Raw genomic sequence first — 22,625 nt, 5'->3', positions numbered from 1 at the left:
CCTTTAATCCCAGCACTCGGGAGGCAGAGCCAGGCGGATCTCTGTGAGTTCGAGGCCAGCCTGGGCTACCAAGTGAGTTCCAGGAAAGGCGCAAAGCTACACAGAGAAACCCTGTCTCGAAAAACCAAAAAAAAAAAAAAAAAAAAAAAAAAAAAAAAACAGACAAGATCAGAGGATCTGGATTGATCACAGTTCTGTCATGTAGGATCTCTGTGACCTGGGGCCTTGCAGAGCCCTCAAGACCCCTGTAAGATGAACTGAGGAACATAGGCAGTGAGCCAAGGAACATGAGGCTCACAGCCCAGTGGTTGACACTTTTGACACCCTAGGAACACCAGCATGGTGGCATCACCATCTTCCCTGTCATGGTTGGCAATCCCTCATCTCCACATGTATCCTAGAGACAGAGTGGTGAGGATGGCATTGACATTTGCTGTGCTGTGATTCTTGCCAGCCACTTTGTTAGCTTTACCATGAGCGCCCTTGCTTCAGGCTTCCTCAAAATCACAGGGTTACCAAATAATACAAGGTAGCCCAGTGGCCTGGCCCCCACACAGTGCCACCTCAGCTTATACCCATAGTATGGTACCAGTTCTAACCTAGGCACATCATTCCGAGCAGGTGAGAAGAGGTCTCGCCTCACATCTTTGGAAGTAGTTTGTTGGGAGTCAACAAATCCTCACCCTGACTCTGAAACCTGCTGGGTGATTCCTGGGGACGTTACTGGCATTTGCATCTGCAGTGTGCATGCATGCGTGAGTGCATGTGTGAAAGTGTGTTCTTCTTCCAGGTGGTTAACGTAAATTTTTATGCCAGAGATGGTGGCCTTGGCAATCTGTTTGTAGGTGCTGTTCCTCAGCCTGGGGCACAGATAGCATCCCTGAAGGTGTTTTAGGGTGAGAGGGAATAGATTTGGTGTGGCCTGAGGCCACCGGGTCAGACCCACCCATGTCTAGCCCTCCTGTGGTGCTCACAGATGTCTGCACTATGAGAACTGGTCTGTTGCTGTGTGGACAAGAAAGCTGAGGCTCAAGATAGGATACAGTGGCCAGGACCCAGGTCTGAGGTCAGACTCAATTTGTCAGTAATCGTATGAGGAATACACTTTGGCATGGCCATCTCTGACTGTGCATCCTGTCAGAGTTGGATGGTTACGTTCCTCAGTTTTCTGTTACTGTAACAAAATACCCAAGATGATCAACTTAAAGAGGAAAGGTTATTTGAGTTTTGAACGTTTCAGTCCGTGATGATTTCGCCCCATTGATTTGAGCCTATGACAGGGCAGATATTACGAGGAATCACTGGCAGAGGACACTGGTTACCTGACGGGAGAGAAGGCGTGTCTGAAATGACTGGATGATCTCTTAGGCTCTTCTACCACTCCCAATAGCTGCTTGAGCTGAGGACATGAACTTTGGAAAGCGCACTACTTACCCAAACTATAGCAGTAGGTGAGCCAAGGCAGTGCCCAACAAAAACAAGATTCATCTTGTATCAGCTGGAGCTATGGGACTTCCCACACTCAGGGAACAGACAACAGTCTAGGGCCAGCCCTGTGGACCATGTGCACCAGCCTCTGTGACTCCCACCACCCTTCGATACTGAGAGTGCCTCCCCAAGTCCTGGGAGCCCATTATTTCTGCTTCTTTCTCCCCTCCTATTCCTGGGCTGATACCCACTACCTTCTGTCTCTCCATCTCCAGGCTATGAGGGTGTGAGCGAGTTCTTTACCGACCTTCTGAACCACATTGCCACAGTCCTGCAAGGCCAGAGCACAGGCGGAGCTGCCACGGAGGAAGTGGCCCCGCTGAGGCACAACAGGCTCCTGGCGGACCAGGCGGGCAGCCTGGCTGGTGAGAGGACGTGCAGTGCCAGCCCTGGCTGCTGCAGCAGCATGAAGGGCCAGGACACACCCTGGAAGACTGAGCCCGAAGCCGGCAGCCTGGGTGCCGGTGGCTCTGCCAAGCTGCCGCATCAGAGACTTGGCTGCACCCCCGGTGTGTCCCCCAGCTTCCAGCAGCACTGCGTGGCCTCCCTGGCCACCAAGGCCTCCTCACAGTAGCCACAGAGCCCAGGACCCAGAGGGGCGGCGCAGAGCGTGGAACACACCCACTGGGCCAGCAGCTCCCAACGGGAAACACTACTAAGAATTCCCGGTGATCTGATGCTTCTCTGTTTTAATTTTTTACCTGATTTTCTGATGTCATGATCGGAATGATGGGGGAGACGGAGCAGAACACCAGTGGTCCAGCCTTGAGGATGCCGCCTAACTCCTGCTGAGCAGATCTCCTCACTGAGTTTACACACGCTTGTGTTCTCAACACTAGGTCTGAATGTGAAGTGGGGTGTGTGCATGTTGTGTGTGTGGTTGTCATGCAAGTGTATGTGTGCATGTCTGTCTGTCTTCATGGCTGCTGTGGGCCAGGCTTCTGGGCCACCCCGGAAGGAGGCCCGTGTCTGGCCAGGCTATTGCAACTGAACAGGCAGAAGGACGAACGGTTTCCCTGTTCCTCCCCTCTCCACCTCTGCCCACACCCAGACTTCACTGTCCCTCTTTCCCCAGATGTGGTCTCCTCCAAAGCTGGCAGTGGGGAGCTCTGTGCTGAGGCCCTGGGTTGTGGGAAGGGGAAAGAAGCTTCCTGTGGGCGGAGCCAAAGCCCCTTAGCTGTTGCCAGTCTTCACTGGCTCTGTGGACTACACCAGGCCACCATCCTCTCCACCCTGTCTATTGCTCACTGGGACCCAGAAGGGAGGTCGCCTGGCTAGGAGTCCAGGAGTATGTCAGGACCCAGGATTTGTGCTGGGACTTTGAACAAATCATTCCATGAGTCTTCAGGGTGGCTCCTGAGACAGAGAACTGAAGAGCTGACCTAGTGTTCTAGCCCACGAGGATGCCTGCTTCTCTGTGCCATCGTCTGGGTCCCTCCTTTCAGGTGAGAGGAGGCTGCCGATGGCTGGGCTGCTCCTGCACACACACACCAGCCCCTCCTGGTACAGCCAGGCCCAGCGCAGTGTTCATGGCAAGTCCCTTGCACTGAGCACTAGACAAGCCCCCGAGGGAGCTGTGCCTCACTTCAGACTCGCTCTGTCCCCACAGCAGCTGGCAGACTGCTCACTGGTCCCAAAGCCCACAGGAAAGAACACCTGTGGAACCCTGGGTGAGCAGCCCAGGACCCCCAAGACTGATCTTGTGTCTTAAGATATCCGCTCACTTTGCAAAGAGAACTAGGCCTTTGGATTGTCCTTAGATCCAAGAAGATGGAGGACACTAGAGGAAGCACCCAGCAGCCCTAGGGAGGCTACTAAGTGGGACCATGGTGGGGCATCCTTTGGGCAAGGAGGGGCTGGTTGGCTTTCTTGGAAACAGAACCCCAGGACTAACCACGTTTACAGGACCTGAGTGTTGAACCTGATGATGTCTGTATGTCACCTTCCCAGGCCTGCCCCTGAATACGGGGTGGGGGTGGGGTGGGAAGTGTGACCGGCTCTCGCACTGCTTTGTCTCCAGAATAAACTACTGAGATCAAACTACATCTCATATGTGGTCACAGTCATTAAAGATGTTTGATAAGACACCATTGGCTTTTCAGAATAGAATTCCCAGTCTCTGCCTTGTGAGCAGGCAGGGTATAGGCAGTATCCCGTTCCCTAGAGCTCCTTTCTCCCCAGGGTCACACTGCCAAGTAACTACCTTCTGGCAATGCACCATTTCCACAGGTCTCCATGCAGGTATTGAGGGCAGTTCACTTTTCCAGGAGTAAAAACGGGAGCAGGGACCTGGGGCCACATGCTTGCAGATACTTTAATGGTATAGAAATGTGACTTTTCAAAAACATGACACTACCAAGCACTAGCTGCTGGGGTCTGTCCTCACCAAGGGAGATGAGTGGGGTCTGCTCTGGGTCTAGGTCATTGTTGGTGTCACAGAAGTGTCTAGATTTGCCTTGCACCATGGGTAGGCTAACCTGCAGAATTGGATCCACTGAACCCTCAGCTATTTAGGGGGCTATCCCCATGAGCCCCATCAATGGAGGAAAAGCCACCCTGAGTGAGCATCTCTCTGAAGCTACTAAGAAGGCTCCACAGCAAGTCAAAAGCCCAGTAGGTTGATGGGGACACCAAGGAGATGGCTCAGTGGTTGAGGATGTTTGCTGTGCCATCGTGATGACTGGAGTTCAGAGCCTGGCACCTCTGTAACAGGCCAGGCATCCAGTGCTCTCCTCTAATTCCAACTCAAGAGTGTAGGGATAGAGACGGGGGGACCACTGGGGCTTGCTGGCTCCCAGCCTAGCCAAGGAAATACAAGCCCAGGTTCAGGGAGACCCTACCTTAAAAGATGGGCAGAGAGTAATGGAAGCAGACACCCCAACCCTCTTTTGGACTCTGAACACTTACAGTTGCTCCCATATACATAACATTCTTTTTTTAAGGCTACAGCAAGAAATTGAGGTTTTAATGGCTGGGGCAAATAGTGTCTGCTGAACAGGCCTTCGGAGACAAAAGGACATTGCCATTCTGACCTGAAGGCTGGCCCCTGTCTACTCTAGAGCACTCACATTGGTTGCTGACTATAAAGCCGCTGGATGGCCTTGCTGATGTCCTGGGAGGGGTTGCTTGCCTTTTAATATTCCCTATAAATCAGTCACTTAACCAGTGGGATCCCAACAGCATTCCCACTTCAACTTGCTGTGGCTATGGCCCCTGTCGCTCCAGAGCCCTCAAGCTGGTCTAAAAGAGCCTGCCTCCTCCAGCATGGGTGAACAGGAGCCATGACCCTGTGTGGGAACTTCTGGGGTCCAGGAGCCCCCAGTTTAGGCAGGCCTACGTTGAGTGCTGCTGCCCCCATGCTCATCTGCCCTGCCCAGCCAGGTATAACTCAGATGATGGCTCCAGGGCTTCTCCACAGACCCTCCCCTCATGGTGAAAGCCTACGCCTCAACCCCTTTTCTGCCAGGCCAGTGGCAGCATACTCTGGGGAATGGCCCTTTCCAATGTCCTGCAGAGAAGGACTGACTGCCACAGCAGCATGGCCCCTCCCGCTTGGGTCCTCTTCCCTTTTGCTTGTGACTGGGAGGTACCTCCCCAACTTCAGTCTTTTTCGGAAATGATCGACTTTTCTTTGATTCCTGGCTCTAATGGGGCTTGGCATCTTGGAGAGGCCCCTACAGGACATATGAAGTGATATTTCCCTGAAGCTTCCTGCATAGAGAGCTTACCCAGGGTTTATACAGAGCTGTGCTCCCTGAGGAGCTAAGTAGTGTCCACACCTGAGCTTTGTGATAGCTCCTGCTTGCCCCACCCCCACCCCACCCCGCTGTGTATCTTGTAGCCATCTGTACACCAAATGCACTTGGACCTGTACTATCTACAAAGCCACACTGTCCATTGGCTCCTGCCCGGCTCTGTCTTTGCTTCTTGTGATATGACTGCAGGTGGCTCATCTTTGGGATGGGGTCCTCTGGTGACAAGGTGTCCCTGGGTTCTGTTGCCACTTAGTCCTGTTGGTGGATGTTTTGGGTCTCTGGTAGCCTAGTGGGAATTTGTGGAATGCCATAACTGTTAGGAGGTGTCTAACCCTGAAGAAAACCATGTCTCAGCAGTGGCCTCACGCAGGGTGTGCCTCAAACTCGGGTGCAGGCTGCAGTAGCAGCGAGAAGCTAGGCCTCACTTGAAAATTTCAGGCTAAGACCTTCCACCTCTGTCCTCCCAAGTCTTCCACTGCTGAAGGAGTTTTTCGTCTGCAGTCTGACACAGTCAGGCCTTACCACAATTCAGTAGAAAGAAATATTCCATATTGGGAAACTGAGGTTCTGGGAGGGCCAGAAAGGCTGACCAAGCACTCTAGGTAATGAATGGGTGGGCTGAGACAGGGTTTGGACTGTTGGGACCCGGCTCTCAAATACCAGCTGGAACTCTAGAGTTGGCTCTGTCTGGGGTAGCAGTGATGTCCCTGCCCCTCGGGCTCAAAGAACATGCTCTTGCTTCCTCTAGCAGGAGAACCTCACCCAGGCAGACTGCTAAGGCCAAGCCCAGTCCCCACGTGTTCATCATCACCACCTGGAAGTCCCTCACCAGATGGCTTTTAGTCGAGGTGCACAGGCAGTGAACAAGGAGATAAGTTCCCATCTGAAGTTGAAGCCAGCAGAGCCGTGAACAAGCCCAACAATCAGAGGCCACATTGGCTGTAGGAGGATCTGACTTACCCAGTGAGACAAAGGGTCTCCGAAGCCAGGGTTTCATCCCAGGTTTTGTGTGCAGGCGTACTAGGCTACATACAAATGTTTGATGAGTGACTGAATGATTGACCCTAGTAGCCAGCACCCATGAGTCTAGCACACCAGCCTGGCCTGATGGCATAACTTACGAAATTCCCATGCTTAAAAGTTTGGTGGGCCAGCTCTACCTGTGACTTCAATGTACCATTTCTTCTTCCCTGCCTCCCTTTCCCCATTCTCAAAGCTGAGCCTAAGACCTGTTATTTTCTAGTAAACTCTTCCTGCCCCATACCTCAGACACCCCACGGTCCCATGCCTGTGGTCATGGGCACATGAGCACCACAGAAACCATGGTGGGGAGTCCAGCATTGATCTGGTGCCTATGACCAGTGGACCGTATTATCCTGGGGCCTGTCAACCTCCACCCAGCGCCAAGGTAACTAGGGGACAGTCCAGAAGGACAGTCTCAGCAGAAACTGTGCCCAGCTCAGGGATGGCTGGGAGATAAGCTGGCACGGGTGGTGGACCCCCTGTGGTGGTGGGCATCCCCACACCTTGTTCTGGGCACTTCAGCACCTTCATCTACAGGTGAAACTGAGGCTCAGTGATACAAAGTCACTTGCCCAGTAAATGGCCCAGAAAGGAGCCCCCCCCAAACACACACCCAGCCCAGCATAGAAACTACCCAGTCCTATCCAACTCTGAGTGGAACAGGAAAGAAAAATCAAAGAAAAGGAAAGAGCCCAAAGCAGGTTTATTCTTCCTTCAATACATTTTATCTGGAATATCTTATAGTCGGGAGTTCTTGGCTTTCACCCAAAGGTCAGAAGTTATTGCCGTTGTGCCCCGTGGATAAGGTGGAAGAGAAACTTCTAGAAAGCTGCCTGTGTTCAGAGAAGGAATCTGTGTTGACAGTCAGGGCTGTCCCGCAGAAGTGTCCAGGCCAGGGGCTGAGAACTAGAGGGAGTGAGGGGCACGAGGACAGCCTGGACTCTGGTGGGCTAGAGGCAGCCTCCCTACTAGGAGCAGCATTCAAGCCGTGGGACCAGGGTCACAGGGTGCCTTGAAGCCATGGCTGGCCCCACCAGCCAGTGCCTCAGCCCCGCCGCAACGCCTGCAGCTGGTGAGCCACCTTCTCCAGCTCTGCCTCGATGGCTGACAGGCTCTCTAGCTCCTGGTCCTAGGAGGGAACAGACAGGGTCACTTGGGGCTGGCCCGTGTTGGAATCGTCAATGGCACACTCAGCCAGACTGGCCCTGCTGTTTGTTGGCAGCTAGCCTCAGACAAGTGACTTTGCATCAGAACCCCAGGGGATGCGTCTACATCACAGGCAAAATGATGCCACCCAGCAAATGCTGGGATGCTCTGGGGACCATTATGCCCAAGGCCCTCGTGGCCTCTTATCCAACCCCCATTTAATCCTATGGGTATATGGCTCCTTTTAGGACCCTGCCTCAGCCTGGATACCAGTGCTGGTTCCTGGGGTGCAGCCAGTCTGGCTTGATCTGTCTCCTACAGCCTCTGAGCCTGCTGGACCAATGGTCAGGGCAACATCACTATGGACCTGCCCGGGGCTGGGTTCTGACATTTGGTCCTGACCCTAGACTATTCCATGCTCTGGTCAGGATGGGCAGGGAAGCAGGAGGCCTTCCTCTGAGCCACTAAGTCTCAATTTTACTGCCCTGCCGAGGCAATGTCCGAAGGATACTGACAGTGGCTGCCCTGGAAATAGGGACTCTAGATCCTTCTATCTTAGAGCAGCCCATGGAGTATGAGTTCTGTGTTGCTGAAGTTTCTAACAAGACTATCCCCCACCTCACCCTGTCTATAACACCTGGGGTCCCTGCTCCTTCACTACAGGATACCTTTGTTCGTGAGTAAGAAGCTCTTACAGGTGGGTAAAGGGGTTCTTAAAACTGCCCATCTTGTTCTGGGACCAGAGCTGGGGCAAGGAGCACAGTGCAGTTCATTTCACCTTTCCTCTACCTCCAAGAACAGACCTCCCTGCCAGTGCCCACTCCTAAGATGTCAGTGGGACCTTGCTCCAGGTCGGAAGATGGGCAGGACCTAAAGAAGGCTTCCGTGTGGGTGGGAAAGAGCCTTGAGGTCAGGGCTGTGGGTAGAGCATGCTTCCCATAGAATCCCAACTCCCTCCACAGCACTGGCTTAGCCAGGTCCCACCAAGGCCCCCTCCAGCTCAGGAGGCATCCTGCCTGCCGAGAAGCCCAGCTCCCATACCACCCTTGCAGCTGCCCAAGTGGTCTTGTGTAGATCGGGGTTTGAGAGGTCATGTTTCTGGTTATAATGAGGTGAATTAGAGAGACTCCATACTCCCATTTCAAAAATGGGGAAACTAATGAGACTCAGAGAGGGACAATGGCCTGCCCAAGATCACACAGCCAGGACCAGGTGGAACCAAGTCTACCGGTGCCTCCATGCCTCCCTGTCTGCTTACCAAGGTTCAGCTAACCCTGCCCCTGCTGTGCCGTTGTGGGCTATATGTGAGTTCGAACCCAGGAGTAGGTACAACTGAGTTGCCTGGGAACTGGGAGGACATTGCCCCCAACCAGACTGTCCCTTAGCATCCCTTCCCAGTTCCCAGGGCTACAGGTGCCCTGAGAGGCCCCAAGCCAGTCTTGTCAAGCTCTCCATCCCAAGCACCATGCCTCCCCCCCCCCCCCCCCCCCCCCCCCCCCGTCACTCCCGAATCCTGCTCACACACCAGCAGAGGCAAGGGCCCAGTAGCTCTATTAAACACCTGCTGTAAGCCATTGTCCCCTGAGAAGCCCATCTGAGGATCCCTCCAGGCTCCAGCTAAGAGAAACCATGTCCCCTCAGTGGGGGAGGGGCTGCTGGGCACAGCTACCCTTGGCTATACCAACCTCTGCTCTGCGGTTGGCGCTGCCTTCCTCCTCCTTCTTTTCTTCAAAGTCACCTCGGGCCTCCACACTATCTTCTCTGGAAGATGGCCTCCAGCCCCGCCGTAGCTGAGGCCCGGGGTCCCTGAAGCCATAGGCCCGGGCCCGGAAAGGGAGCTTCATGGAGCGGTCAGGGTCATCCTCCTCCTCCAGCCGCTTCTCTGCTGTCAGCTCCTTGGCCAGCTGGTCCATCCTGCTCCATCGCTTGCCCTCCCAGTCTCTGGACAGACGCTCCTCTTCTTCTTCCTCCTGCTTATGCTCCAGCTCCTGACTCTTCCCGCCTGGGAAGAGACCTTGGGGGGGCCCTGCCATCACATCTTCCCCATCTTCCTCCTGCTGAGAGTGCTCCGGCTCCCCCTTCCCCTTGGGTAACTGAGCTTCAGAAGCCCCGGTCTTTCCGCCTCCATCCACTGCCTGAGACTCCGACTGACCTGGAGCAGGTGGTGGTAAGAACAGGAAGTAAGTGAGGAAGGGCTGCCACGCCCCCAAGATCCTCTGTGCAGCCACCTCTAAGGCCAAGCTCGCCATCCAGGGTCCAGCCAGCCCCTCCATGGCAGCTGCACCCAGAGCACAGAGCAATCTTCATACTGTGCTTTGCTAGACCCTCCCCAAACTCCAGGAAGTGAGTTGGCAGAGTCCCTCACTGAACCTCACCCTGTCTTCTCTACATTCTCCAAGCATCTCCCCGAAGCCCCTCATCCCTCCCAGGTACAGAAGGGCGACTGTTGCTTGGTTTGGGAGACAGACAAACTGGAGTTGGCATCACAGCTTTGATTACCAATTGGCTGTGTAGTCTTGGGCAAATTATATGACCTCTCGGAGCCTGTTGTTTCCCCGGAGGGTGGGGATGACACCCATCTTTCAGGGTTGTTATGGAGGTGGCATAAGGCTCTCCCTCTCTCAGACACATGACTTGAGGTCCTGTCGGCATACATACCCCCATCTTTCTGGATCTCCTCGTATTCGGGTTGGGAGCTGGATGCTTCAGTGGGGACCTCTTCAGGCCCAGCCTTCTCTCTAACCCCCTCTGCCTCCTCCTTTTCCTCCTCTTGCTTGGTTTTTCCGGCTTGCTGCTGGGCATTCAGGCCTCTCTCACTGTCCCCCATGGCCTGTGGGTCCATATGCTCCTGGTTGGGGAGGCTGGCTGGAGGCTGGGTATTGGTGGCTGCATCCTCCCCAGGGGCCTGACTGTTCCCCATCATAGAGAACTTCTGCCCAGGCTCTGGAAAGGCCTGAGGCCTGGGTCCCTCCGTGGTTCCCTCAGAGCCATCCTGTTGCACCTCGTCAGAATCCTCTCTCTTCTCCACAGCTTCCTTAGAGGGAGCTTCTGCTACCGTGTCTGTGAACACAGAATGACAGAGTCAAGCTGAGGACCTAGCTGCCCTCAGGGGCTCCTGAGGTCAACTTCAAGTCTGTCATCGTATATCTTGGTTTCCAGGAAGCCCACCCTAGAAGAAGAATTGGGGTCACCCTTTTCATATTTCACATTTCATTTGGGAGCTTGATATGAGACCATTTGAACTGGGCATCTTTAATTCTGCTTCTCAAAACAGGATGTAATTTTGAAAGCAAAAATGGAACAACAAATAAAATTAACATAATTTGAAATGACCCCAGAAGACAGAACCCTGAACCATAACCTAGGACAGCGGCTAGACTGCTGTGTGATCTGGGGCAGACCATTTAGCCTTTCTGTGTGTGAGGTAGTCCCTGCATGTCTTGAGCTCTGTGTGATTAGTACTTACAAGGCTCCACTGAAAGATATCATGTATATATATAAATTTATTTAATCTTATTTTATGTGCCTTGGTGTGAGAGTGTAGGATCCCCTGGAACTGGAGTTACAGACAGCTGTGAGCGGCCATGTGGGAGCTGGGAATTGAACCTGGGTCCTCCGGAAGAGCAGCCAGTGCTCTTAATCACCGAGCCATCGCTCTAACCCTAAAAGATGTCTTCTTGCAGACAGGCTTCAAGAGTAAAAATCCCTCCTGTTTCTGTTTGGCTGCTGAACAGAGCACCACCAGGGACATGCTACTGTCTACCTGTCACCAGGGCTTGAGGGCACCCAGACCACAGAACTGAAGACAATGTTCAGAAAGCCAAGATACCTGTCATTGCTCAGACTCCTGTACACACACACACACACACACACACACACACACACACACACACACACACTATTCCCTTCTCACAGCACCACAGGTGATCAAGATACTCGTTCCCATGGGAGCGGTATGTGGGAGTCTGTGGAGCACGACAAGCTGCCACCAGGGTGACAATGCAGCTGATGTGGGGGTGCCCGACACACTTGTGTATGTCCATTTGGTCCAGAGGATGACCATGGACCATCTGCTGGGAACTGGCCTTTCTGTCCACTTTGGACATAAAAATCCCAGTTCTGCAGTTTGTCGCACGTATAGGATGGGGAGCTGGGTGACACTGCCCGAGGATGACCTCTTTAGCTTCAAGGCCAATGACCCAGGTCATTTTGTATTTAGAACCTGCTCCTCTGGACCCTCCTTCAACACCTTCAACTAAGGTGGTACTTAGTCCCAGAAAGACAGGAGCAGGAGACAGGGCTGTGTGACAGGAGCCATGAGGTTGGCCCAGGGTTATTGCTGCCTCTGGAGCAGGGAACTGGTGTGGGAACAATTCAAGGGCTTTGGATAAGACAGAGCCAAGTCCAAATTCCCAGTTATGGTAGGAATCCTGTGCAAGGGACTTAATCTTCTGGGCCTCGGTTTCCCACATATAAAGGGAAGGGAATGGTAGCCGCCTTCCTGCTCTGAAGAAGCAGCGCCCCCTGGGGACCACTGTTCCCCTTGCAGGCCCCTCCTCTCCCAGCTGGCCACACCCACCTCCTCCGTGCTTGGCCTCAGGGCTCTGGTTCTCAAACACTTCTGAGAGCTCATCCTCGAAGCTGCTGTGTTGCTGCTGTGGCTTCTGCTGCTCTGCCTGCTGCTTCGGCTGCTGCTGGGCCCGCTCCTTGGCACCTGGTAGGAGGGGACAAGGGAAGGTCCCATGTGGCCAAGCCCTGACACATCTGTCCATGACACTGTAGGCCTACCTCACCACCTGTGTTCTTAGAGAGAGGCTGAGGGTACAGACTCTCAGCTGGAGCCCATCAGGCCACACCATCCCTCTGACTCGGTGTTCCCAATGGGAAAGGAGAGAAAGCTCTTCTTATACCTTGGAGAGCAATAAGGGTCCAAATGGAACAAAGGTTCCCCAAGGCAGCAGGAACACTGAGAAACCCTCAGGATCCATGACCGTACAGCAGCCCTGAACTCCTCCTTTATTCAAGAAACCCCACTTCTCTGGAAACCCAAGTTTGGACCCCAAAGAAGGTAGGTGCTATGCTTACCATTGAGCCCAGGGCTGTACCTACCCCATGGCCCAGAGTCCCTTTGCCTTCATAGCCCCTGCTGCTGCTACTGCTGCCACCCTGAGAATCCTGTAGCTGTGTCTGCATCAGGACACAGCTCTGTAGCTTAGGGTCAATGCAGGCTAGGAAGTTTGCCCAACCCAGCTACAGTGGGCTCCAGGCCTCTCCTGGCCATGCCCATGGCTCTGTGACCTTGGGCAATGTGGGCTCCCCAAGGTTCAGATGCTCATCTATAAACAGACTCATGTTAAGGCAGAGGTCCCTGTGCAAGGGATACAGAACCCAAGAGGGAACAGAGTGATGACCATGATGGCTGAAGACACACCTGGTGCCCTCATAATGGAAAACAACCGATGTGCACAGATGCTGTGTATTATTAGACGCATATGTGTAAGGGTGTAGAGTAGGGCACATTCCTCTCGAATAGTCTCTACTGAAATGGTTATTTAAATGGAATATCCATCCAATATTTAATTTTAAAATTATCCTTAAAATATCTAATGTTTTTTAAAAAGCACTATCCTGGAGACCTGGAACACCTGAGCTCCAGCCCTCCTCCAACCCTAGCTACCTCCTGAGGAAAGCGGCCATGTTTCAGGGGTAGGACCACAGTGCCTTGAGCATGGACCTGGTATGGTGGGTGTGGTGGCACATGCTTGCAAGCCCAGCCCTCCAAAGGCTGAGGCAGGACAGGGTCAAGGGCAGTATGAGCTATTCAATGAGACTCTGTTTCAAAACAAAAATGAAGACGGAACAAAATGGATTATAACTACCCCAGCACCAGCCACTGTCCCCTGTATGCTAGGCATGGATTCTGGGACTGGGGCTGTTCGGTTGGTGGAGTGTTTGCTTAGCATCATGAAGCCCTGGGTTCCATCTGCAGCACCACATAAAACAGTGTAGTAGCCCACACCTGGAATTCTAGCACTCTGGGAGGGGAGGACTGGAGGATCTGAAGTTCAAGGGCAACACAGTAAGTTTCAAGCCAGCCTGGGCTATAGGAGATCCTGTCTCAAAAAAATAAAACAAGGAGGTTGGTGTTTATTGCCAAGACAGACCAGCAAGTGAGAGAAAAAGGGCAAGCTACCTCAGGGAAGGAGGGTTGTGAGGGTTAATTTTGTTGTTGTTGTTTTTCTTTTTCTTTTGGAGCTGAGGACCGAACTCAGGGCCTTGCGCTTGCTAGGCAAGCACTCTACCACTGAGCTAAATTCCCAACCCTGTTGTTTGTTTTTTGAGACAGGGTTTCTCTGTGTAATCTTGACTATCCTGGACCAGGCTGGCTTCAAAATCACAGAGATCCGCCTGCCTCTGCTTCCCGAGTGCTGGGATTAAAGGCGTGTGCCACCACCGCCAGCCCTAGGGTTAATTTTTGCTCACTTTTTACCCAAATCTCTCTCCATCTTCACACACAGTTCATACTGCCCCAAAGGCCTCAGGGTGGCATTGGTTTGAGTTGAGCAAAGGTGACAGATACATGCACAAGGCACTGAGGTCCTACCCCACAAGCATGGCTACTTTCCTCAGGAGGCAGGCGGGGCAGAAGCAGAGCTGGAGCCCAGGCCCTCCAAGTCTCCAGGGCGGTGCTTCACCCTCCCTCAAACGAGAAGGCACTGGGGGTGGTGATGTGACCAGAGCTTCCATCGTGGCCCGCTGGCCAGCTTGCACACCCTCAATGCTGTGAGCCCTCGGCCTCAAACCCCTGTCTGAAAAGGGTCTGGGAAAAGTCACCTCTCAACCCAAGACACACTGTAAGTCTGCTCTGTGTTTAGGGGCAAGCATGGAGAAAGAGTCACAAGGAAGCCAAAGCCTTCTCTCTCTGTGTGGTCTGCAGAGAAGAATCCTCATGGCCTCCCTGGATGACTGCCCTCCAGAAGAGGCCAAGGAGTGTCAGCAGAATTGTCTCTGCTCTTAACAAGGTCTACTCACTGTGTGACGTTGGAGAAATCACTCAGCCTCTCTGGGCCTTGATCTCTTTAACAGTCTGGACAATAGAGTCAAGTGGCATGAAGGACCCCACCTTTCTGCTCTGGAACTGAGCACCTGAGTATGCTCAGCTTCCACCCGGGTTCTCTTCTGCTCTCTTGCTAACTTTTCCCCCAGAATTGTGTGCGGTGCTGAAATACCTTGGAGAGCCAGGTCTTGGAGTTCCTTCAGCAAATTCTGGTGTCGCAGAATGGAGAGGACCCTCTCATCTGAAGGGAGAGATCACAGTTACCAATGGCTTTCAGAGGACAGCCCCGGGAGAGATTAGCGTGGACATTTTCAGCTGAGCTCAAGCATTTATTCTGGAAACTCAGCACCGGGAGGCAGTGGCAAGCCTGCATCTTGGTAGAACACTGGAATTCCTCATTTCCAAGATGGCAGTCACCTCCCTACTGCAGCAGAAAGGTCACCTGCTGGCTGTATGCCCAGTCTCCTGGGAAGGGGCTGTGGACCTCAGGCTCAGGTGAATGTGTAAATACTTCCCACCTCCATGCTGCCTGCCCTGTCTGTTCCTCCTGACATCCTTCCTCATTTTCTACCTGTCCATCACCAGTGCTATCATGGGCTAGACAAACTGGACTATCAGCTTGAAAAGATGTGGTCCTTCTCAGGCCCACGTAACACCCTCTTATTCATCCCAGATCCAGAGAATGGCTACCGATGTCAGCGGGACTCCAAACCCTGGGAACAAAAGCACCCAGAACCCTGGTCCACAGGGTGCCCAGTCTGCGGCTTGCTGTTCCAGCCCCTTCATTCTGCCCAGGCTTCTGGCTAACTGCCATATGTCCCCTCGAAGAGTTGACACGCTTTAGGATCGGTTCCAGGAGCTGTCACCTCTTCATGTGTGCTCCCCAGATTCCAGCACAGACCAGGGCACTGGGGCAATGACTTCCGGGTGAGATGGTTAGTCCTGTCAAGAACCACCCGCCCCCATCCTGGCCTCCCAGTCCCTCCTCCAGCCTCTGGCTCCTACCTCCTTGGAGGGTCTCCAGACACTCAGGGCTGACAGGCATGGGGCTGGGTTTGGACAGTGAATCAGAGATGACCTCCACGACACACTTCATCACCTGGGAGACAGCAAGGCAGGCTGTGGCCGGTACAAACATGGAGCTCAGCCCCCGAGGTGCCAGGGCAACTTTCCCAGGAGGGCAGAAGAGCATGTATGTTGTTTGCAAGAGGCCCTGGGGCCTTAACCAGACCTCATAGAGCTATAGAAACAGAACACACACACACACACACACACACACACACACACACACACACACACACACACACACACTATGGGCCAAACCAATCACATGGGCATACCAGTAGGTGCCCCAAGGGGATCACTGCTAAGGAAGGGCAGGAGTAGGAGTATGTGCCTACCATCTTCTCACTCTTTGAGTAGTTTTCTAAGGATGGGGCCACCTCTGAGACCTAAGAGGACCTCTTGGGGTCCAGCAGATTCCAAAGGATCAGCTCCTCCAAGATGTCCTCCAGGCTGTCCAGTGAAGAACCCAAACCCACCTGGACTCGAACTTGCCAGAAACAGGACCACCTCCCATTCTGCAGCCACACCGTGTAGCTCCACACTGTTCCATGGGAAGAACTCCCGGCTGGATGTGGGATACCAACTAGTGACATCTCAATGCTCACTCCAGACCAAGACATATCTCTGAATGTTTTATCTAGTCCGGTGAGGTGCAGCAGGTAGTGAGGCACCTGGCAGAGAGCTGACCTTTGAAGACGGTGTCCACCGTTGGGTGGTATGCTAGCTGTGTGATCTTGAGCAAGTGGCTTAGTCTCTTTGAGCCTCAGCTTCCTCATGTGTAAAGCAAGGATGAGAATGCACACCCAATGGAAAACACTCCATCCAATGTGAAGTGCCACACACGCTCAGGGAGGGACTCACAACATCAGACCTGTTTCGACAGCCTGCAGCTGGGTGGAGGAGAAGGAGGTGCCAGACATGAGTCAGGCAACACTGGCAGGGAGCGAAGGTGTGGGAGGCTGTGTCTATGGGATGTGGAGACATCCAACCCATGGTTCCAGGATAACAAGCTGGCAAAGGCTGTCAGGGTATGTAGTGAAGACAGTCTCCAAGGGAACATGCGGGTCATCCCAACTGCTGATGCCTCTGATCCCTGCTACCATACTATGGTGGTGGGAGCCGAGCTGGCAAGCAGCTCCTAGGAACATGTACCCTTTCTTCCCAACACCAGACTTTTCATAAAGAATACCGGACAACCGTCAGCCTTTGAGGGCAGCACCAGGAGACAGGAGTTGAGCAGTGGTCTCAAGAATGCTGGGAAGCTGGGTGTTGTGGTGCATATCTTTAATCCCAGCCCTCAGGAGGCAGAGGCAGGTGGATCTCTCTCAGTTTGAGGCCAGCCTAATGAGTCCCAGAATAGTCAGGGCTACATAGAGAGACCCTGTCTAAAAAAAAAAAGAAAAAAGAAAAAAAAGAAAGAAAGAAGAAAAGAAAAAATGAAAAACAAAAGAAAGAGAAAAGAATGATGGGGAAAGGAAGGCTCTAGGAAAATCACTGAGGGCCTACTAGGTACCCGTGGCTTCACCCATGAATCCTACTCTTTCTTCATCAGGATAAAGCGACACTTCGAGAAGTTGGATTTTCCAAGGTTGCTCAGCTAGAATGAGTGCTGAAAAGTGAAATGCTAGCCCGTGTACAGTTGACAACAAGTAAACAAGAAAATACAACTGAACGAATAAACGGAGAGCATTTGGTGCCTTTGGTTTTTAACTGTGGCCCCTCACAGAAGACAGCCCGCAGAACATAGAGAACAGAACTCTCTGATGCTCCGATGGAGACATCCAGATCCTGGGAGAACAGCCCTGGTTCTGATGGGAACAGAGTCCAAGAATTTGGTATGGCTTGTTTCTCACTGCCAGAGGAAGTCCTGGGCAGAGGTGGGAGGCAGAGGGGGGACATAGAGAGGGGAGGCAGAGGGGGGAGGTAGAGGGGAGGCAGAGGGGGGAGGTAGAAGGGAGTGGCAAAGGAGGGCAGAGCCAGGCAGGTCTGTGGACACTTAGGACAGGAGAAGCTATGGTCCTGGCTCAGACCAGTGCCCCTGGTCCCAGGTTTCAGCAGGAGAGACGGGGCCCCCTGGGAAGTCACTGCAGCTGGACAGCAGGGGAAGCAAGAGATCTTTGATGTCCTTCTTGTGTAAGCTGTCCCCAGCTCAGCTGCTGCAGTGCTGGCTTTGGCTCTATGCCAGACTCCCTCCTGCAGCTGCCCAAGGTCTAGCCAGGAGGGGCCCACAGGGCATCTCCCTCTCCCAGGGTACCCCAACATTCCTTCTTACCTTACTGTCCCCTTTTGTCATAGGACTGTTCACAGGGAGGGCAAAGACTGGAAAGAGGGAGACAGAGAAAGAGAGAGAGTGAGTGAGACTGCTAATTGGGGTTATTTCTCTGCATCCAGGGAAGCATAGTCCTTCCCTATGGGGCAGGGAGGGGCACTCACTCTCCCAATGGTCTCCCTCAAACCGATCCCCACCCCAAACCCAAATAAGTCGCCAGCACTGATTTCTGCTTCCCTTCCATGCTGCCCCAGGGGTGGCCCTCAGAGGCTGTACTGAAGAGCCTCAACCCTTCCCCACGGGAGGAGGGTACGTGCAGAGCTGAAATCAAGTTCAATGCGAACAAGACCAGCCATGTAGTGGGTCTCGGGTAGGCAGGAACAGAGGCAGGCAAGGAAAGAAACCCCAGAAGTGGTGGCAAAGAGCTGGAGTGAGGGAAGAGATCAAGGGCAGACTGGAGGGTGGAAGGACCGGAGAGGGGTTGGGGAGCCAGCAGCAGTCCCCTTTCTCCCCCAGTGACCTTGGTCGGCGCAGAGCCCAGCACGGTGGATGATGCGAGGCGGGGGGGATAGAGGGAGCTGCCCCGCGGGGTTGGGTTGGGCTCCACAGCCCCTCTGGGTGTGGTGGGAGACCTGGGAGACCGGAGGCCACATGGATCCAGCAGCTAGACCTTGACGCGAGCCCTGGGTGCTGTCCGTGGTGCTGAATCCTAGGGCTTTGCAAGGGACCTGGGGTAGGAGAGGGGACCCCGCTGCCGAGCCCAGAGCCGCTCACCTTGCCCGGCGCACAGCAGAAGCGCCAGGATCGCGGCGGAGCGCATGGCGAGCTGGGCGGTGCGGAAAGTGTGGACGAACTGCGGCAGGAGGATGGCAGGAGTGGCCCTATGATCTGTCCACTCGAGCTATGCCCCAGCGGGAACACTGCGGTAGCGGCGGCGGCGGCGGTGGCGGCAGCAGTAGCAGCAGCAACGCTATGCCCTCTTTTATACACACATACACACACGCACAAACACACACACACACGCACACGCGCACACGCAAATGCGCACACCCAGGAAATTACGTCATAGGACCGCCCCCTGCGCCCTTTTCCCACCTTTGGGTCCCGCTCCACCTCCAGCCTCACCTCAGGCTGCCTCCAACCTACTCTTAGCCGGTGGCGTTGAAGAGTCCCCGGCTTCCGGAGGGGCCCAGCTGAACCTCCACCTGTCAACTTGATGTGTACCCGTGGACAAGTCACTCCTGTCTCTGAACCTTGCATTCCTCCCCTATTCACCGAGGTTCCTGTACCTCTCCAGACTGCTGAGTTCTCCTCTACTTAGCGTACTTTTCTCTTGATTTCACTGGCTGGAGGCATGCTCACATTTCAGAACTCCCTGGAATACCCAGCGAGCCTCACTGAAGCCTCCTGACCCCTGCCTGAGTGAGGGAGGCCTCTCTAGCAACCCAGTTTTGTGCCTCACATTCTGTCACTGTGTGTATGTATTTATTTGTTATTTGATAGTGCTTTCACGGTGCTGAGAGCTCCTCACTGACAGCCAATGATTTCACACTTGTCCAGTGTATGGCTTGAAGGTTCAGCCCACATCTGGGTGGGTCTTGGGCTCATAGCTCTCAAGAGGCAAGTGAGGTGGCAGTGGGAGGCAGTTTCCACCATCAAGCTAAAATGGAAGTGGTCCATCCTAGTCCAGCACTCCAGGGACACCTCTGTTTCCAACCGGTCTTGCCTCTTCTTAAATGTTCTTAAAACCTGGATATTTGGGGTGCAAGTGTAGATATCTGTTGCTTTTAGACAAAGAGAGCAAAGCCAATCTCATGTCCCCAAAAAGGAAATTGAGACTCAGAAATGGATAGTCCCATGGCCTGAGTCACATAGCACATCCACAGCAGGGCAGAAGGAGAGGCAAGTCTTTGCGTCTTCCTGTGTGGACAAGGCTGCCTCCTTCTTCCTGAGATTTCGGGTGATGGTACTAGAGTTGTGGGTTGCTGCCAGCCCTCCCCCACTGGCTTAGTGGCCTGGCAGGGGCTCATGAGCATGGACTCTTTTGTTTTTGTTTTTCAAAATAGGGTCTCTCTGTGCAGTGCTGGCTGTCCTGGAACTTGCTTTGTAGACCAGGCTGGCCTCGAACTCACAAAGATCTGCCTGCCTCTGCCTCCCAAGTGCTGGGATTAAATGAATGCACAACCACTGCCTGGCCAAGCATGGACTCTTTTTCATTAGTTCCTCTAGAGTCCTTTAGAATTGAGCCAGAGATGTTTTCTTTTTCTTTCTTTTCTTTTCTTTTCTTTTTTTTTGTTTTTGTTTTTGTTTTTGTTTTTCGAGACAGGGTTTCTCTGTGTAGCTTTGCGCCTTTCCTGGATCTCGCTCTGTAGACCAGGCTGGCCTCGAACTCACAAAGATCCGCCTGCCTCTGCCTCCCGAGTGCTGGGATTAAAGGCGTGCGCCACCACCGCCCGGCCAGAGACGTTTTGTTATCCATCAAACACTCATTGAGTACCTACTATGTATGCTCTGTGTTCAATGCCTGGAATATGCTAATGTGGAAGGAAGGTCAGAATTCTGCCTTCTTGGAGCTTTGCTAAACTGAAGAGACAGACAATGAGCAATGAGCCATAACAACAAAACACATTAGATAGTAACTTAGAAGGCTGTGACGGCGATGGAGAAAAGGAGAGCTCTGAGCAGGGTGAAAAGCCTTGGAATAACAGGCCAGTCAGCTTCCTGATGGTGGCAACTTGAATAAGGACTGGGAAGAACTGAGAAAGAGAGATGTATAACACGTGGAAGAACATTCTAGGGAGAATGGACAGCTCGTGCAAAAGCCCGGGGGGCAGCCATGTACCCAGAAAGTGTGAGGCAGAAAAGAAAAATAAAGCCAATGTGACTAGAAGGGAACAAGCCCCACAGTTGGTGGCAGAGGGGAGACGGTGTTGAGCGAGGGTCATGTGGAAACTCATGGGCCTCTGTACGGACTTTGGTTTTCAGTCTGAGGGAAAGGAAGTCATCAGAAGAGTGGAGTAGAAGGCACCAGGGGCTGCGGTATTACCCTGGATGTAGCCAGTTTCTGCAGCCCTGACACCCTCCCACCCTCATCCCGCCAGCTGCCCTTGGTGACTAATGAAGCCCCTTGAGTAGCATCTGATCCTAGATAATGCTGGGCCTCTCTCCGACTGTGGCTCAGGGTGTCTTCATGCTGACAGGCTCTGTCAGAGGTCCTGGGAGGAACAACCCTGCCGATACCCCAGGGAACCTGGCAGCTGCTTATCTGGCAGTGGGCTCTGGCATTGGGCAGAATCAACACACTCTGGGCCTTGCTTACAAAGTCATATTTTCCAAACACACAGCCTCACCAAGCCCCTTATCAGGCCTCTGGGTGGAAAAGCCCTGTTGCCTGGCAATGAGGCTTTATCTGTGAGGTGTGCACCAAGGACTGTGCGAGGTGGTTTCATTAGATCTCCTCCCATCTGCCTCTGCAAACAGCCCTGGGGGGCCTCCAATTAAGGGTGTGCTTTCTTTCTTTGTCAAATGTTTACTTTCCTCTAATAAAGGTCTCCTCAGCCTGGGTGGGGGTGGCAGACGGAAGTGCCTCATATCCCAAACCCTGGGCCCTGAGGTTGGTTCACTGAGGACGGTGAGCGTAGCAAGCAGGCTAGCAAGAAGAGTCAAACCTGGGGAAGCTTAGAGGCTTCCGGAATCTTCCCTCCACCTGCTCCCTCCTCAGCTTTCCAGTTCCTTTGCCCACAGCTTCCCAGGCTGTATCACCCTCTGGAGCACACAGTGTGATACAGCTAGATCATGGGCTTCTGCAGCCAATCGGAATCCTCTAATGGGGACTCCTCAGGGGTCCACAAGAGGGCGATGAGGGTGGGACTGTGCTTTGACATGTAATCCCCAAGCCACGATGCAGGATTTCTTTGAAGCACACGGCGCCAAGCCCAGTGGTGGGCTAGGAGGTTGGGACACGATGGTCGCTGTCCTCGGTGCTGAAACTCTCGTCCCTCCTTGACCGCCAGGCTTTGGTTGGAAACTTACCTAACAAACGGCAGGGATCAGAGTGTTAAGATACTATGTTCTTCTAATGGCTTAAACTTTAAACAAATAAATAACCATTACATAATAATTAGGAATACATTTTTTTCTAAAAACAATTTGTGAAGTTTTATAAAATTCCCAACAATTGGTTATTTTTCACCTCTGAGAAACAGAAGCCTAGAAGAGTGATCCTCTCTCCTCATCACGTCCCTTACAGCGATGTTTTACGGTCTAAAAGACCCTGCTTTCTCTACAGGAGAGTCATTGGTACTTTTGGGAGATCATAGCCCATGTAACCCAGGCTGGCCCCAGACTTGCTGTATAATAGAAGCCAGCCTTGAACTCCTGATCCTCACACCTCCACCTCAAATGCTAGAATTATAGATGTGTGCCACCTTGTCCTCTTCCCCTGTGTTCACTCTAGTAGTCAAAGCTTCTAGGCTTTCATTAGGATCTTCCATCTATTTTGAGTTGGGTTTTTGTACAGAGTGAGAGGTAGGGCTCTGGTTTCAGTCTTCTACATCAGAGTATTCTGCCTTCCCAGCACTGTTGGTTAAGGAGGCTGTTTCAGTCTCCAACAGATGTGCATGGGCGCATAGATTTTTTTTCCTGAGTTCTCTATTTTATTCTGTTTGTCTGTGAGTCCATTTTGATGCAAATATCATGTTAATTTAGTTACTGTGGCTCTGTAGGTTGTTGTTGTTTGTTGTCGTGGTTGAGACATAGTCTTCTCATGTGGTTCAGGCTGCTTTGAATTCAAGACCTGCCCATTTCAGGTTCCCAAGTGCAG

The 22,625-nt window shown here is 53.0% G+C and overlaps 2 protein-coding genes across 3 annotated transcripts in view; one reads left to right on the top strand and one right to left on the bottom strand.

The window, feature by feature from the left end:
• Positions 1–3,533, top strand: part of Itpk1 (inositol-tetrakisphosphate 1-kinase) — a 142,424-nt gene extending 138,891 nt beyond the window's left edge. For both annotated transcript variants that reach the window (XM_052738829.1, XM_052738830.1), the window contains one exon: positions 1,704–3,533. In XM_052738829.1, the coding sequence (XP_052594789.1) occupies positions 1,704–2,062 (359 nt within the window). In that variant the 3' untranslated portion in view covers positions 2,063–3,533. The remainder of the gene's footprint in view (positions 1–1,703) is intronic.
• A 3,417-nt stretch (positions 3,534–6,950) lies between these two features.
• On the bottom strand, positions 6,951–18,835 carry Chga (chromogranin A). The gene is made up of 8 exons (XM_052738828.1): positions 18,578–18,835; positions 17,807–17,853; positions 15,475–15,568; positions 14,642–14,710; positions 11,992–12,126; positions 10,071–10,472; positions 9,098–9,564; positions 6,951–7,395 (listed from the first exon to the last, which is right to left on the bottom strand). Exons 1-8 carry the CDS (start codon positions 18,621–18,623, stop codon positions 7,312–7,314), a joined length of 1,344 nt encoding a protein of 447 aa, XP_052594788.1. The 5' UTR covers positions 18,624–18,835; the 3' UTR covers positions 6,951–7,311.
• Positions 18,836–22,625: the final 3,790 nt, after the last annotated feature.

Source organism: Peromyscus californicus, unplaced genomic scaffold (genome assembly GCF_007827085.1).
Source record: "Peromyscus californicus insignis strain IS unplaced genomic scaffold, ASM782708v3 Scaffold_15__1_contigs__length_86483966, whole genome shotgun sequence".
Classification (NCBI taxonomy): Eukaryota; Metazoa; Chordata; class Mammalia; order Rodentia; family Cricetidae; genus Peromyscus; species Peromyscus californicus.
This window is presented reverse-complemented; position numbering and strand designations above follow the sequence as displayed.

Bases quoted from the DNA above. Each gene is read 5' to 3' on its own strand.
- Chga (XM_052738828.1), bottom strand. From the start codon at position 18,623: ATGCGCTCCGCCGCGATCCTGGCGCTTCTGCTGTGCGCCGGGCAAG. The intron at 9,565-10,070 runs GTATGTATGCCG...CACCTGCTCCAG, and splicing joins GGAGATCCAGAAAGATGGGG to GTCAGTCGGAGTCTCAGGCA. The intron at 7,396-9,097 runs GTTGGTATAGCC...GTTCCCTCCTAG, and splicing joins GCGCCAACCGCAGAGCAGAG to GACCAGGAGCTAGAGAGCCT.